At 34.8% G+C, this 14,905-nt stretch overlaps 3 protein-coding genes across 5 annotated transcripts; 1 reads left to right on the forward strand and 2 right to left on the reverse strand.

Moving 5' to 3' along the window:
* Nucleotides 1-1,438: 1,438 nt before the first annotated feature.
* Nucleotides 1,439-5,977, reverse strand: Idgf4 (Imaginal disc growth factor 4). Of its 2 annotated transcripts, XM_066395066.1 has the most exons (8): nt 5,796-5,977; nt 4,153-4,412; nt 3,963-4,095; nt 3,737-3,907; nt 3,514-3,682; nt 2,239-2,498; nt 2,032-2,079; nt 1,439-1,773 (listed from the first exon to the last, which is right to left on the reverse strand). In XM_066395066.1, the coding sequence occupies exons 1-8, from the start codon at nt 5,911-5,913 to the stop codon at nt 1,562-1,564; spliced, it is 1,371 nt and encodes a 456-aa protein (XP_066251163.1). In that variant the 5' UTR covers nt 5,914-5,977; the 3' UTR covers nt 1,439-1,561. The 2 variants fall into 2 exon arrangements, with proteins under 2 accessions (XP_066251163.1, XP_066251164.1); XM_066395067.1 differs by lacking the exon at nt 2,032-2,079 and having other exon boundaries at nt 5,796-5,976.
* Nucleotides 5,978-7,359: 1,382 nt separating this feature from the next.
* SCCRO (defective in cullin neddylation 1 domain containing SCCRO) lies at nt 7,360-10,850 on the reverse strand. Its single transcript, XM_066394886.1, has 4 exons — nt 10,718-10,850; nt 10,408-10,610; nt 9,106-9,496; nt 7,360-8,776 (listed from the first exon to the last, which is right to left on the reverse strand). The coding sequence occupies exons 1-4, from the start codon at nt 10,718-10,720 to the stop codon at nt 8,588-8,590; spliced, it is 786 nt and encodes a 261-aa protein (XP_066250983.1). The 5' UTR covers nt 10,721-10,850; the 3' UTR covers nt 7,360-8,587.
* A 249-nt stretch (nt 10,851-11,099) lies between these two features.
* GluRS-m (putative glutamate--tRNA ligase, mitochondrial) lies at nt 11,100-14,269 on the forward strand. Of its 2 annotated transcripts, none has more exons than XM_066394885.1 (8): nt 11,100-11,225; nt 12,112-12,350; nt 12,411-12,606; nt 12,658-12,872; nt 12,940-13,171; nt 13,272-13,432; nt 13,512-13,821; nt 14,150-14,269. In XM_066394885.1, exons 2-8 carry the CDS (start codon nt 12,280-12,282, stop codon nt 14,246-14,248), a joined length of 1,284 nt encoding a protein of 427 aa, XP_066250982.1. In that variant the 5' UTR covers nt 11,100-11,225; nt 12,112-12,279; the 3' UTR covers nt 14,249-14,269. The 2 variants fall into 2 exon arrangements, with proteins under 2 accessions (XP_066250982.1, XP_066250980.1); XM_066394883.1 differs by having other exon boundaries at nt 11,106-11,225; nt 12,112-12,346.
* Nucleotides 14,270-14,905: the final 636 nt, after the last annotated feature.

Below are 14,905 nucleotides of genomic sequence, written 5' to 3' on the forward strand. Positions count from 1 at the left end.
ATGTATTTTTGTTTAGTGATTGTAAACTTGTTTTAACGTGTTCAGATACTTGTCAGTACAGAAACTGTGTTGGCAAAACGCGCAAGATCAAAGGAAGAGGGAGGAAAAAAACCATTAAGAATACAAAGAAATGATAAAATATATTAAAAAAATGCGATAAATGATTATGTAATCAACCAAAGATATAAATCAATTCAAATCAGAAAGGACTAATAGTGTCGTAAATGAACGAGAATACTGGGGATTAGATTCTGAAGGCTTTGATGGTCAGGAAAATACCGAATAACTATTAAACAACACTCATGGTCTTAGTATCAGAAAAGATAGATATTTAATACACTGAGCCAAAATGGAAGATTGTTTACCATTTCTGGAAACATTTTTTTTTAACTTTAACAGTTTGCCAAAATTGCTATAGCTGATATCATTTCGACGAGCATGATTTTTTTTTAAATTCTGAACAATAATTTTTGTAAGTATTAGTTCAAAAGCATGAACGTGGATGCGACAATGGGTTGATCGAAGATTGGATGCATCAAATTAGTACCATAACGAGTATTCAGGATGTCCCATTAACAATTTACCCCTCGTCTAATTTCTCTATTTTTGACATTAAAAAAATATTTAAATAGGGATCCCCCTTCATTTTAGGAGTAGAATTTAAAAATGTCCTCGCCCTCTTCGTGCATGATCTGTTGCCCTGCACGTGACATAAACTTTCTTATTTTAAACGGAACCCTCCAATTTTTTTAGCATTTTTAGACTTCTCATAAAATTTTAAGGTCTGTTTATGTAAGGTGTCTTATCTTTAAAATTTACCGTTTTCGAATTATTCCGCAAAATTTGATATGTTTGACCTGCAAAGTCTCACGGAAATTCGTATTGTTCCCTAATTACTGCAAATTTTGGAATCAGCCTTTTAGGACTAAGAGAGGACCTAATAAACTACGCTTTGACGTATTTGAATTTGAGGAAAAGTCTTCCACAACCCTCCAAACACGCCTCCGAATTTGCATGGTTTCAAACGACAATATCTTGTTTATTTCAAATGGAATGTCCCAATTTTCTTGACGGCGTTGTGTTCAGAACTTAAGTTCAATTCAGCAAGACTTAAACTGGTGATACCTGTATACACTTTTTTCCACTACTAAATTTAACTATATTTCTCAAAATTGTAATAAACTTACTTAAATTACGTATGAATTAAATCCAAAACACAAAAGGACAATGCCTCTTGAATAATAGTATAAATTAACGTTCCATTTCACATCCATTTCCATTGCGACCACCAACAAAACAACGGGGATGATGGTAATATTACGGCCGATTACTTCACTAGGTGAGTAATGACTTATTCTACATGTAATTATTGATCCGTTATTCAACTGTCTTACAACCACACTCAATTTGCCTTGATTATGACCATAAAAACCCACAGTTATTTATATAAAGTATTTATTGAAAATTCTTAATGTGTTAAGCGGACACTAAAGTACACTCTAAAGCACAAGTCGTACGACGAACTCTTAACCTAAATCGCTTGAATTAACTTTAATCTTTGTTACAATCTGTATTTCGAAGCTCTCAGCAGGGGGAAATGGTCACTTGTGCATGTTCCCCTGAAGTCGTCCAAGGTGATATCGAGTAAGGCGATTCCTCCGAGCCCTTTAGCTTTGGCATAACTAGCTTTATTGCCAGCAGTGTCTGGATCCTCGAATCCTACCCAGATACCATTCTCTCCATTGGAATCGGGAAGACGGAAGGCGTAAGAACCTGGAAAAAAATTAAGTAGGAAATCTTGTGCACTTGCGGGAAGTATCTTAGAGAACTAATGGTGATTGAGAGGAAAAAGTCGAACCAAGTGCATTTGTTGAAGGCCTTTTTACGTAAATTAGAAAAGATTATCTGCGATTTCCATGCAGATTCCCCTACATTTGAAAATCTCAAGAGAGTTAATTCAGAGAGTGCTCACTGATCTAATTCAATACATTCCAGAGTACTGGCGTGACTGTTAGTTACAAGACTACCTACCATATCTATTAGTAACATCGCTAACATTCCAATACTCATATTCTTGTTCTGAAAGAAGAAAATGTTTGATTGGGACTAAATTGAGTAAATTGCGTTAAGGAAGCAAATTGTCTTTACTCAACTGTTATATTCATCTCATCATTGTATTCATATAGTTAGAACTCTCTGTGAGAATAAATAAATGTGAGACAAATGGAGAATCCTCACCGTATCTTTTAGTGGGGTCGTTAACCTTCCTTAGTTTTCCAAGATATCCGGCCTGAATTTCCTTCGCATTGGCGATTTTGTTGCAAATTTCGGGATAGCTTAGCAAGCCAGCCACGTTAGTATATTGACTAGGATCCGCTGGACCGTCCGTTTCTAGTGGAGGAACACCGGTGAGCCCGGAATCTTCATTCAATTTCCATGCGCGGCCAAAGGTCGGAATACCCAGAATGAGCTTGTTGGCTGGTAAACCATGACTCAACCTGAGAGAAGGAAATGAAGCTAAAAAAAATGTTGCAAATCCGGCTCAAAGGATCAAAAAACGATGTATATAGGTCCGGCTCGAAGTGAAGAAAAGAAAGAAAAAAATGGCGTGTTTCGACGATGTTAGCGAAATTCGAGGATTTGTAAAATGGCCCGCGAGACTAACCAATTTGCCACCCTGAGTTTCCAGTCTCGAGCACACTGATTTGTGCAAAAAATAACCAACAGCCTTTCCATCTCAAGCGAAGTTTTATTGGTATCGGAAATTGTGTCGTAGTTTGTGCCTTTAATCAGCTTGAAAATATGTACTTCTGGAGGTTTACCAGGAGAAACACTGAATGCCTGTGACGTCAACTTTCGTAGTACCAAGGGTGGAGGTGGGCGTGGCTGGGTGGGCGCATGCGCGCTCATGTGTTTTAACCACTATCGTCTTAGTAAATGCATAGGTCAATAGATTTTATTCTCGAAACATGATTTTCTCAGTGATTGGATTCATCAATTCTACCTACTGAATAGGGCTGCAGTAAGAATCCCAGCCCTTTCATTGCCATAATATCAGACATCTTTGGTGAAAATGGCTTTCGCTCTCAGAAAGGTTTTGTTTTGTAGTAGCCCTTGATATCCCAATCAAGTTTCATATGCGTTATATTTTACGTTTTGTTCGAGTTATGAGGCTAACTAGTACAGGGCCAGATTTACATAAACATAGATTGATACATTTCTTCACTTTAACAAGTTCTAATCGTGATTTGCATATAAATTAACCTTGAGCATTTACAAGCACCGACCGTGAATTCCTTATTTATGTCTTGAAAGAAAGGTCATTGTAGCAAACTTGTTCTCTCGATGGTTCGTACATATTTAGGAACATAATTACCATATTAATAAGGCAATTTTTTCGATACACTGAAGTGTATAAGGTAGTGATGATGTCCCCTACCTGGTTTCCTCATCAACTTCTTAAAGAGTCAGATGGTTTGGTAAATATTGGCTCCTCTGCAAGTACCGACTTACCAGTATCTAACTTGATAATCAACATTCTCGTCATGTTTTCGGTCCAGGAGCTCGTATAAAGGTGCTGGGAAGTCCAGCTCTTTAGGATTGCGCTCCGGGGTGCGATAATCAAAAGCCTGAAGAGTGACAAAGTCGACGTTTGGGGAGAGTTGGCGAGGATCAAAGTACACTGTAACAAAAATTTTATTTTAACCATTTAATGTTGCAGAACCCCTGAGCCTACCGGTGCTGTTTACGTTGGGTAGCTGTGAAACTGTGAGCAAGAGCCCGTCGTGCCTGAAGACGTTCTTGATCTCTCTGACCAAAGCTATAAACTGCTCCTTGTGTTCTTCAGCCTTCTCATCCACTACAGATTCGCCAACAATTTTATGTTTCAAGTTGACAAACCACGAAGCTAAAACATCCAATTAACATCACAATGTGACCACAAAAGATAATTTTGTTCATACAGATTTTGTTACGGATTTTTTTTGGTTTTGTTTCGGGGAATTCCCAAGCGAGGTCGAGTCCATCGAAACCATAGGTTTTTACGAGATTATGGGCAGAATTGACAAAGGACAGACGAGTTTCCACTGATTCTAACTAAAATTCACACCCTAGTTGATAATACGAAATGAAGCCACCGGAGAGAATTCTCACCAAAGTTCTGTACTTTAAATTCTTATCGCTGTCCTCGCCAGAGATGTCCTGATTGCCCCCCACGGACAAGAGCACCCTTAAACCTGGGAATCTTCGCTTCAAGTCAGTCACATGTTTGTAGTTCTGCTTATTGATATCCAGGGACTCATCAAGAGGAATTATATTGTTGTTTTCCTCTTTGATTCCGGCATAGCCGTATATTAGATGGGTGCAGAATTGGAGCGCTGGGTCGATGAAGGCCAAGTCAAATTTTCCATTTCCTGGAAAGAACATTAAGGACCTAAGAGTAAATAACTGAGATACCTACAGTGCTGTGAACAATAAGTTCAAAGTTTGCAACAGTGGGTGTTCAATTAACACTTTCTTTGATACGTACTAACAAACTCTAAAATCATGTGGTTGCTCACAATGTGGTAAATGAATCAATGGTAGTGAACGTTTTAAGTTATGCTATTGTTAGTATCCTAATAATCATGTAATCGATGAATATTGATACTAAATGGTTAGATCCGAATGATTAATTATGCCTAAAAAATACCAGTTTTTTTAAATGTTTTTATTATTTTTGAACTCTTTTAATGTTTTACAACAAAAAAGGTCTATTGATTTTTTTGTCACCTTATTCAGAGAACTCTCCTATTTGAATCGTTAATGAAACGTGCAATAATAGACGATCCTAAAAATCATATCTTCATAGTGTACACATTATTTATGTATCTGAACATAAACATGATCTAATTATTTAAATTGCGGGATTACTAAGAAGGCAAAAGGTTACCGTCACACTGCTGATAATGCGGTAATACATATTTTTATGAACTGTTAGTCATCTGAAATCGAAGCTGTATTGGAATAAATTGGAACTGATAGACAACCCGTTAAAATTCTATATTTTTTACTCTGTTTTGAATGTTTTTAGTCAATTTGCATGTCGACAATTTTGGAATAAAAAATCCCTTATAGTCCATATCCCAATGAGCTAAAAGTTCACTGCTCTTGAGTTTATTCGAGCTAATAGTTGATGGGGTAAACTTTAATTCGTAAAAATAAAATTTTAGGTAATGCAATACAGGGGAATTCAGGTTTTAATCGGGAACATTTAACAGCCAATAAACCTTCGAAAGTAATTTAATTCATGTGAACTTTCCAGGTCATTTTTGTGAGTCTTATTGCCTATTAATTTTTTGAAATTAAAATTTGAACCACTCTGTATGTGTAAATGTAACAAAAAAACTAATACCATAATTTTTTATAGCGTTTATTAATACATGCGTGCTCATTTTGGAATATCTACTTACCTGCCGGAAGATGTCTGGGGATACCTACATATATTGAGTGAACTCTTCAGGGTAAATAAGTAAATTTCAAATTTAATTAGCTGATTAAGGGCATACGTTTCTGCTTAATCAGACCAGAACGTAATTTTTAGAGTCTGCAGTAAAGGCAAATTCTGAAAAAATCTGGGTATTTCATGTAAACATATAAATTTGTAATTTAATTTACCAAGAAACTGTGGCGTCTCACAGGGTTTTAAAAGGCACGATAGAAGATAATTAAAATATCCAAAAAACGTTCCAGAAATAGATTATTTATCTAATAGATATTCAGGTCAGTAAAAAAATAAGAATCAAAATTTGACAAACCTGGTCTATTGAAGGCCTGACTGTTGTAATAGCACACAACTTTACTATCGGTCGCAGATTCGGTACTACTGATGGCTAGGGCGAAAATTGCTAAGAAGACAGTTTTTACGCTCCCCATGGCAACGGACTACTGACCGCACTGGGCAAGAACAATGAGAGATCTTACCGATTCTTCGAAAGCGAAAAAATAGTTCGACTTTGCGCATAAAATAATCGCTAATTTAATTTTCAAGTGGGGGTCTTAAAAACAGTAAACAAGATTGTTATATGTGTAAAGTAAAGGTGCCCCTCAACGACCAGAAACACCTACCTACTACTGTCCCCAAAATCTACTGGATAGGACAACAATTTAGTTTCCCCTTAGTGTTTTTCAATACACAGTTGAAAAAACGATCGGTCTTCGAGGCTTTAAAAACTTTAATAGGAATTAATTAATTGCGCTATGATGTGTTGTATAGCATCCAACTATTTACAAACACCATGTTTATTGAAGACGTCTGTAAAGGAATTTTTCAGGCACTTGAAACGCTACAGGAGAAAATCCAGAGATAGGAATTCGTATCAGAATCTATGAATTCGCATGAAGTTCAGCAATACATTTATACATAAACATGTTACAATTTTAACAAATAAAATAAAATAATTAAAAAAAGATAATTTGTCTAATTAAGCCCACTGTATAAAATAATTAATGGCGAAGCGAGACACTCCCGACAAAAAAAATAGTACAAGTAGCGAGTATTAACGATTAGCATTAAGCTCATGTAAACAGGGCTTAAAAGATTCCATCAAATATAATCATGGGATTCCCTCAGTAGTGTAATAAATGCAGTAGAGTTCCACCATTTAGTCCAGAAATATGCACTAATGAAGATTTGAGTTAAAAAAATGATAAATAATTCTTGTTAGTTAACTACGACACTCTGTAGAATTCTCCTAGTGGTGAACATTAAATAGTATCAAGTGTATTTGCCATTTCGTTCGGAAAATTTTACCCATTTCAACAGCTATATGAGTTAGATTTTGTTGTTGTATACTTCACTATTCAAAAGGTTTCCCTTAAAATTATTCTGGCGTTATCATAAAGAGAATCGTGCCGCAGGAAGTTTCGTCAGATTGGGTTTTTGATGCACCGGTTTTTTATATTCTAGAATACATTTTATGTATCAGGAAATATTATAAGGGATTTTCTAAATGTTGGGTGTCTCATATCCATGACATCCGCAATAAATCTTATGATTATGATTTTCCTAAACATTTTTTAAACTTTGACTGAAAGATACTGTTTACCCTATCCTTTATTAAATATTTATCGTCCTATTTTAAAAACGATATCACCACATTAGAGGCAAAGGACAAATGTACACAGGTTCATTTACGGAACAGATTTCGTATTGAAACGGAATGCATAGTGACAATCCACCTTTAAGGGGAGGGCAGGGTTATGATTACTGCAAACCCGTTAGAGAACGATACCTTGCGAACATGCTAGACTGGTTCTATTAAAAATCACACCAATTTTTAATTGAATTGATATGCTTTTTTGTCGTCCTGTAGTTAATCATTGCGAAAGTTGAAAAAGGTATTATAATAATTACACTTATCTAATAATTAACCAAGGCCTAAAGTAATTTATTATTTATCTGTGACATTAAATAATTATATATACAAAACAACTTATCAGTAAAAGTAATAAAGAATAGGGAAATCTATCTCTAGAACTCGGACAAAAATGGTTCTATTATGGAGGCTTTTCGTTCCTTATAGACAAATTTACATTACGATTATTAATAAGAAACCTATTGGTAATTAAAGTAATCTTATACATTAACATTGTGGCCAGTCATGATTACGTACATTTACGTAAAATACTGCGGATTGTCAATATCAACACTCATGTAATTTCAACACTTATTCCGCAGTAAGCAATTTATGATACGCCACCATAATAGAGGTATAATACAATCAACTTTCAATCACACTCTATATGTACATAATTCCTTATTATTATGTTGACAATTAAATTCAACATAGTTTTACAAACTTATCACCTTAAAATATTTCTACAATTTTTATCAAAAACCACAAACCAGAGAAAATGTTAAGAAACAAATTTAAAATGCTGTGGTACACACTCCAACCTGTTGCAATATAGGTGCCCATTGACATAGAAATTGCGACATCCGATATAATTATGTATCGGCCCATTGATTTATAAATTTTTAGCAAAAGACACTGCAAGTGTAAAGTGAGCGATAAAGCTAAAAATTTTATAAAAAAGCTTCCTACACGTGATGTGTCCTTTTTTGACGCCCACACTTATGCACATTGATCAATGGCTGGATGATTATGATCCTGATGATTATTAATTTCTCCAAAAACTGAATGGATTTTTAAGTATTGCAATCGCTATGTCATTAAGTAGTTATAATTAATAGCCAAAACACTCGCTAAAATTAAAAAAATATTTCAATGCAAATGCAGATATCGTAAAGAACTGCATATATTTTGGCAAATAATACCCATCAAATAAAATAACAATATCTTCTGTTGTGCCGTATTAGTCTACTTATCAAGACTTAACCGGCAGGAAAACATGTCTATTGGACGCCAATCCCAGCTGCAATTATTCTAAATCTCTTGAAACTTGCAGCCATGTTTTTTGTTTATGTACACATTTTACCCGAAGCTTGTTATGTAGCAAATGGTATTCACACTAAACATGGATTAATCAAGGAAATATGGAGGTGCCAATCACATTTACAAAAACAACCTGAGTTGTGTAGGGAGTGTTATTCTAAGTGGCTAGTACTGTGTGGTTGGCTTTCCTTTGCTTTTGACGAGGCCCATTCAACGAAATCGTCTATCAACACTGGCCAGGCGCCTTCTTCGTCGTAGTTGCTCATGTCGTCTGATATTTGTTGAGCGAAGTCTAGGAGTAGGTTCCATGTGTCTTTTGGGATTGACCTTTTGTGATTTTCCTGAAAACAAAAACACTTTACTTGTAGTCAAATTTCGTTGTCACCATGGGATATCTCAGTTAGATAACTACTGTTTTCACAAACTGGGCAAATTTTTGGCTAATTACTATTTCTTTAGTAAAGATGTTTCGAATTTTCATCAGTGGTTTGCTTACATGGACGCCATTGATGATGATCGGAAACCTTGCTGTTAGGAAATAATAATTCCCCATTGAAGATTTTACTCAAACTCGATCAACACAAAAAATGTCGAGAAACGCATACAAACTAATTTCCATTTGCAAAATATAGAGACGTTATAAAAATTAATACAATTGAAAGTCACTCACCTGAAGAAACGTGCACCACAATTCCAAAAATTTGAATTTTCCTTTTAGCACTATATTCCAGTATGCTATTGCCATATCTAAATCTAAGCCCTTCTGGTTCGGATTTTTCGCAAAGTTAAAAGTGAACTGATAAAAGTCTTTGAACTTATAACTATCTCGCAGCTCGTTCTCCAAGGCCGGTAACCTTTGCTTAAGCTTGTCAATGCTGTCGCAACCGATTTCTGTCATGCCATTCATGAATTCATCTCTTGAGAATTCGCATTGCGTGGCGGCTTTGAATTTCCACGCTATTATTAACACTAATTTTGATTCTGGAGGGAGTCCAAGATCATCAAGGAATTTCATTATACCGTCGACTGTGATTTTATCTGGTTCATTTGGATCTTTATACCTGGAACAAGAACGAGATTCTATTAGATAATATTATCCCAAAAGTGTTCTAATGAGAGTCACCAAAATAGTTGTGAAAAGTCTACACACAAAACATTGTGGTGATAATTGTAATCATGGTTAATTTGGTGGAATATTTAACTGTGTGTCAACAAAAGATCAATTGTGTCTACAAAATAAATGTATCTCATTTGCATCGATAAGTTTATTTTTCATCTATTCATCTTACTTTTGGACTGGAAATGATATAAATAAGGGTAAACTTACAGAAACATTTACTTTTGCATATGTAATGAATATGTGTAAAAGGGAAAAAATATATTTTTTCAAAAGTTCAGGTTGACTTGTTTTTTTTTAAATATTATTTTGAGGATTACTGAAATACCTTTTTTGTTGCAAAACGTGCTTCTGTCATGGCAGTTAATGCTCCTAAATTTCGTTCAAATGTTTCCAGCCTGTTTAGCAATAATTAGTAAATTTGTTTTTTTAGCCAATTATTAACAACCTATATTTCAGTAATAAAGCATTTTTTTAATATTGTTTATACTGCAAATTACTATTTTTTTTAATGTAGAATATGTTGTTAAACATAGCAATTCCATTTCGAGATACTCTATGTACAGCCCTTTTTTTAATAAAAAACAAGACCTCCTACCTTGTTCCATGCTCCCATTTGGACATGATAATATTAAAAGAAAGAGGTTAAAAGATCATACATATTACTGTTATGTAGAGAATAGGCACTGAAATAATAATAATGTTGGGGTAAGGCATAAGCATGTCAATGACACTTTGGTGTTTGGATGGTTCCTCAACGCAAGGCAGGCACTAGCCATAACCAATGCACAGAAAATGTGTGACAATCTCACAGGCATATAAGTAAGATTGCCAACGGGCACTGCAGTTGCTTACCTAGTGTACAGTGCCTCTAGCTTTTTTTTATCCACACTCCGAGGCTCCTTGTAATATGCATCTGGGTTTTGGAAATAGTTGTCACTGGCAAGGTCTAGTTTCCAGTCATTCTGCATTAGACAATAAATAGCCGTGTTCTCACCGGTTTGGGTGAAAGATATGAACTTCTTCACTTTTTCCCGCTGAGACGACTTTAGTTTGTGCTAAAAATTTTGTTGAAATTTGCCCATGTTTGGTTATGAAATCAATCAACTCTGACAAGAACGAGTCAGATACAGTTTGGTGCTCTTAAACGGGAAGTTTTACTTACCATTTTAAAGTAAGTTCGCCTAACTAGCAATTTATCAATAAACAGGAAACATTTGCCCGATTTATGTTATTTTGTGGCTGATTTTCTCGTTTCAGTGACTTAACCTAAAAAACTCTCAAAAACATAGCACAGCTGTCAAATCAAAAGTCGACTGAAATCTGAATAAAATAAGTAAAAGGTGAACATTAAAGAAAAAATAAATTAATCGTTCAAATATCAGATACAACAAGACGACATAACACATAACCAAAGAAGAATATTGCAAGAAATAAGGAAAGTGAAGAGCTTTGATTGGAGCCTTGATTGGAGGGGATGAATGGGACCAAAAGGGGGACACAGTAGGAAGCACTAATGCTGAGATAAAAACGATAATTTACATATAATATCAATATGATTTTAAAATTGCCTAAAATGGTGACATGTGGTTATTCCACAGTCCTGGAAAGAAGTGGCTTGCGGAACTACAGCATGAGGAGCGTCAGGGTGAGGTTTGCCCCAAGCCCAACAGGTTGGTGTGTACTTCTACTGTTTTCTAGTAGGCATTCTCGTTAACTATTTGCCAAGCCATCAGCTCAATGAGTAGTTGCAGTTTGTTGAAGCACATACATAAGTCTTTCCACAGATACATGTTTCATTTTCATAATTATATTGAAATTAATAACTACAGTAAACCCTCCTATAACACGGCTCAGTGACGTGCTGAGAGCACAAAGGTGCTCTGTAGCATGATATTCTCACTATAGAACTAACAATGTTTCATTCATTGTGATTTATACAGTATGTGCAACTACAAATATTTTGTAGAGTTTTTAAAAACAACATTCAGTATATTCAATAATGAGAAGTAAATATCAGTTTCATCAGGAATTTGGCTTCAAAATCTGGATATAACAGAGAAGGTGTTGCATTTTCAATGCATGCTTCCTTCTATCCCATGTCTCATTCCTTCCATTGTATTCAAATGGATCAACTTGGAAGTAAATGGTTAGTTTTAGCCATTCTTCTTTGCTGACATCTTCAATTTACTGATTCCTCAAAATTTTCTTGTATTCAGGTAAATTCAATTTTTTGGAGTTTTTCTAAACATCACAATCTAGATCAGATTGACTGATCTCTGATGATCATCAGTCAATCCCTTGGTTGAAAACAAGTGATAGATCACTGATGAATTTTTCTGCACCAAAATACCCAGGATATATCCTGAAATGCCTGAAAATACCTTCAAAGTAAATTGATGAAATAAAATTATAAGTAACTTTATTGTTCTTCCAAGCCCAAATTACAACACTTTTTCCAGAACACGTGTTTTGTTGAACCAATTGAACAAAATCACTGTAAATCTGAAAGCATTGCTTTTAATGAAATTTTTGAATCTAATAACGGTTTTCCCTTAGGATTTCTGCATTTGGGCGGACTCAGGACTGCCCTTTATAATTTTCTTTTTGCCAAAAAACATAACGGCATCTTCGTATTACGAATAGAAGATACTGATCAATCTCGAAAAGTCGAAGGGGCTACAAAGGCACTACAGGAGGACTTGCTCTGGAGCGGAATAGAAATCCATGAGGGACCGATACAGGGAGGTTCTTTTGGCCCGTACTTTCAGTCTCAAAGATTGTCGGTGTATAAGTGAGTAGGTATAATTGTTGTAGTAAAGATTCTAACTGTTATAGAAATAATTTACCAATTTCAGGGACCATGTAAACATCCTAGTAAAAAATGGCTCAGCTTATCCGTGTTTCTGTACAAACCGAAGGATGCAGTTGATTAAAAGAGAGGCAAATCGTGCCCAAGAAATACCAAAATATGATAACAAATGTCGTCATTTATCTGCTAAGGAAGTAGAAAGAAGGATGGGGACTGGGGAACCTTATTGTGTGCGATTTAAAGTATGTTATTATTATGATTCATTGGGAAGTCTTAGCAGAACATTGTTGTAGATCAGTGATAAAGAAGAATCATTCCATGATTTGATATATGGTCCGATTAGCTATAATGTATCACTGAATGAAGGGGATCCCGTGATATTTAAATCTGACGGTTACCCTACTTATCATTTCGCCAATGTAGTCGATGATCATTTGATGGAAATTAGTCATGTTCTTAGAGGGGTTGAGTGGCAGATATCGACGACTAAACATTTGCTTCTTTATAGGTAAATAATTAACATTTTATGTTGTGTTGGAATAGAATTTACACATTAACTTAGCGTTATATTATAGGGCTTTTGGGTGGGATCCTCCACTTTACGGTCATTTACCACTTCTCATGAATGCAGACGGTACCAAATTAAGCAAAAGGCAAAATGATATCAGAATTAGTAGCTATCGAGAGAATTACATATTTCCACTAACATTATTAAATTTTATTGTTAATTCTGGAGGGGGTTTCGAAAAGGATCAGGAGAGACATTTAAAGCCACAATGTTATTCTATTGATGAGCTGTGTGAGCAGGTTAGTCTAGAGTTTTAGAGAGCAAATTTCTTGCACTGTGTGTGCAAATAACTTAATTAATGATTATCTTATTCAGCATTATTTCCATTTGGTTTTTTAGTTTGATTTGTCTAAAATAAATTCTCATTCCGGCAAATTAATGGGTGATAGATTGCTGGAGTTTAATCGTTTAGAAATTAAAAGACAGTTAAAAAATGACGATGAAAGACAGAGATTGATCGAAAACACTAGGGCGTTAGCAAAGAAGCATTTTGAAATAAGGTACGTGTGAAATTTCTTTAGTGAAATGGTAAGTTTTAAAAGTATCAGTTCTATTCTCAGCCAACATTGTTTTATATAGGAACTCAGGAAACTCAGTTCAATTATCTGATGAGTTCATCGGGAGAGTACTTGATTGGAGCCAAAACAGGATAGAAAAGTTGCCCGATTTATTTTCTCCCAGTTTGGCATTTGTTTGGACTTTACCTACGAGTTATAATGTTGATGACAATATTTCTATAGCCATACCTGTGCTTGAGGAAGGACTTCGTAAAATGGAAGCTATTAACAAAGATGAATTGAACGCGCTTCTGAGGCAGATAAGTAATGAACGCGGCTTGAAATATGGTCTTTTTATGAAGAGTTTGAGAGTGATACTAAGTGGATTGAAGGTAATACAGTTAATATTGTGCACAACTAAAATACTGAAAAGATGTATTTTGTTAATTTTACTATATCTACGTGATGTCCCAAGTTTTAAATACCAAAATTTTGCTCCTGTGTGAAGAGTCCTCAGTTCGCGAATGATTATTGGGCTCTTAGAATCCAGTGGGTGGTTCGTAAAAACTACTCAACTTTTTCATACATATGTTTGTTTATTGACAATTTACCTTTAGCAGTTTGTACTTAATTAAACTTCAAATTTCGAGTCCAAAGTTCTGTGAAAAATGGTTTGCTATTATTAGTTTTGTTTCTTACAGACATGCTCTTTTGTTGCAGGAAGGACCGAGTGTAGCAGAAATGATAGAAATATTGGGTAAAGAAGATACAATTAGAAGGCTGGATTTGTGTTTAAATAAAACAACTTCTATGAAGTAATTTTTTAGATTTATTTTTACCAGAAAAAGGAAGTAAACTACGGCTTACTGCTGTGAAATCGCCATGTACATCGATATATGCTCGGCAGTAAATAAGCCGGTAGATATTTTTTGCTCATAAGAGGTAACACATGTTACCCATTATATTTGAAACAAGTAGTTTCTTTATAACACATCGCTATTATGGGGAAAATACATTGTTCACAAACTATTAAACATAAATATATCAAACATCATTATAATCTGCTAAAAGATAGCTATTAAACGAACAAAAAAAAGGAGAAGGTAAGATATAATTCCCCCTTAATGAAAATATTACTTTTTATAAAATTAAACTTAACTCGTGATTGTTTAATTGTACAAGGTGATCCAAATTCGAGGCGTATCATTGGAATCTCAGAAACTATAAGAGATACGAGGTCGCTTAAATTAGGGCAAAGTTGCGCAATTTAGTGCCCAACAAAATGCTACTTTGTATGTGGAAAAATTCCGAATACTTTCGGAGATATCCGAATTCGAATTTTGTATTTTTTATTTTTCATTGTATATAATTTCTCAATAAAACAATGAGCATAAGGAAGACAAACCTATGTTAAAAAAGATGTGGGAGAGTGCTAGATATATGCACCTTTTAAGAGGGTATTTTTATCATATCTAC

Source organism: Euwallacea similis, chromosome 11 (assembly GCF_039881205.1).
Source record: "Euwallacea similis isolate ESF13 chromosome 11, ESF131.1, whole genome shotgun sequence".
Lineage (NCBI taxonomy): Eukaryota > Metazoa > Arthropoda > Insecta > Coleoptera > Curculionidae > Euwallacea > Euwallacea similis.

What these genes read in the sequence shown, in the direction of transcription:
- SCCRO (XM_066394886.1), bottom strand. An exon ending in CTAGAGGCACTGTACACTAG is followed by an intron (nt 9,497 to 10,407) that starts GTAAGCAACTGC and finishes TTCTTGTTCCAG; the next exon opens with GTATAAAGATCCAAATGAAC. An exon ending in TGTGGTGCACGTTTCTTCAG is followed by an intron (nt 8,777 to 9,105) that starts GTGAGTGACTTT and finishes TTTTGTTTTCAG; the next exon opens with GAAAATCACAAAAGGTCAAT.
- Idgf4 (XM_066395066.1), bottom strand. Translation starts at nt 5,913, where the DNA reads ATGGGGAGCGTAAAAACTGTCTTCTTAGCAATTTTCGCCCTAGCCATC. An exon ending in TCAGGCCTTCAATAGACCAG is followed by an intron (nt 4,413 to 5,795) that starts GTTTGTCAAATT and finishes TGTTCTTTCCAG; the next exon opens with GAAATGGAAAATTTGACTTG. An exon ending in CGACCCCACTAAAAGATACG is followed by an intron (nt 2,080 to 2,238) that starts GTGAGGATTCTC and finishes TTCTTCTTTCAG; the next exon opens with AACAAGAATATGAGTATTGG.
- GluRS-m (XM_066394883.1), top strand. Translation starts at nt 11,108, where the DNA reads ATGATTTTAAAATTGCCTAAAATGGTGACATGTGGTTATTCCACAGTC. An exon ending in TTGATGAGCTGTGTGAGCAG is followed by an intron (nt 13,172 to 13,271) that starts GTTAGTCTAGAG and finishes TTGGTTTTTTAG; the next exon opens with TTTGATTTGTCTAAAATAAA. An exon ending in TGATACTAAGTGGATTGAAG is followed by an intron (nt 13,822 to 14,149) that starts GTAATACAGTTA and finishes CTTTTGTTGCAG; the next exon opens with GAAGGACCGAGTGTAGCAGA.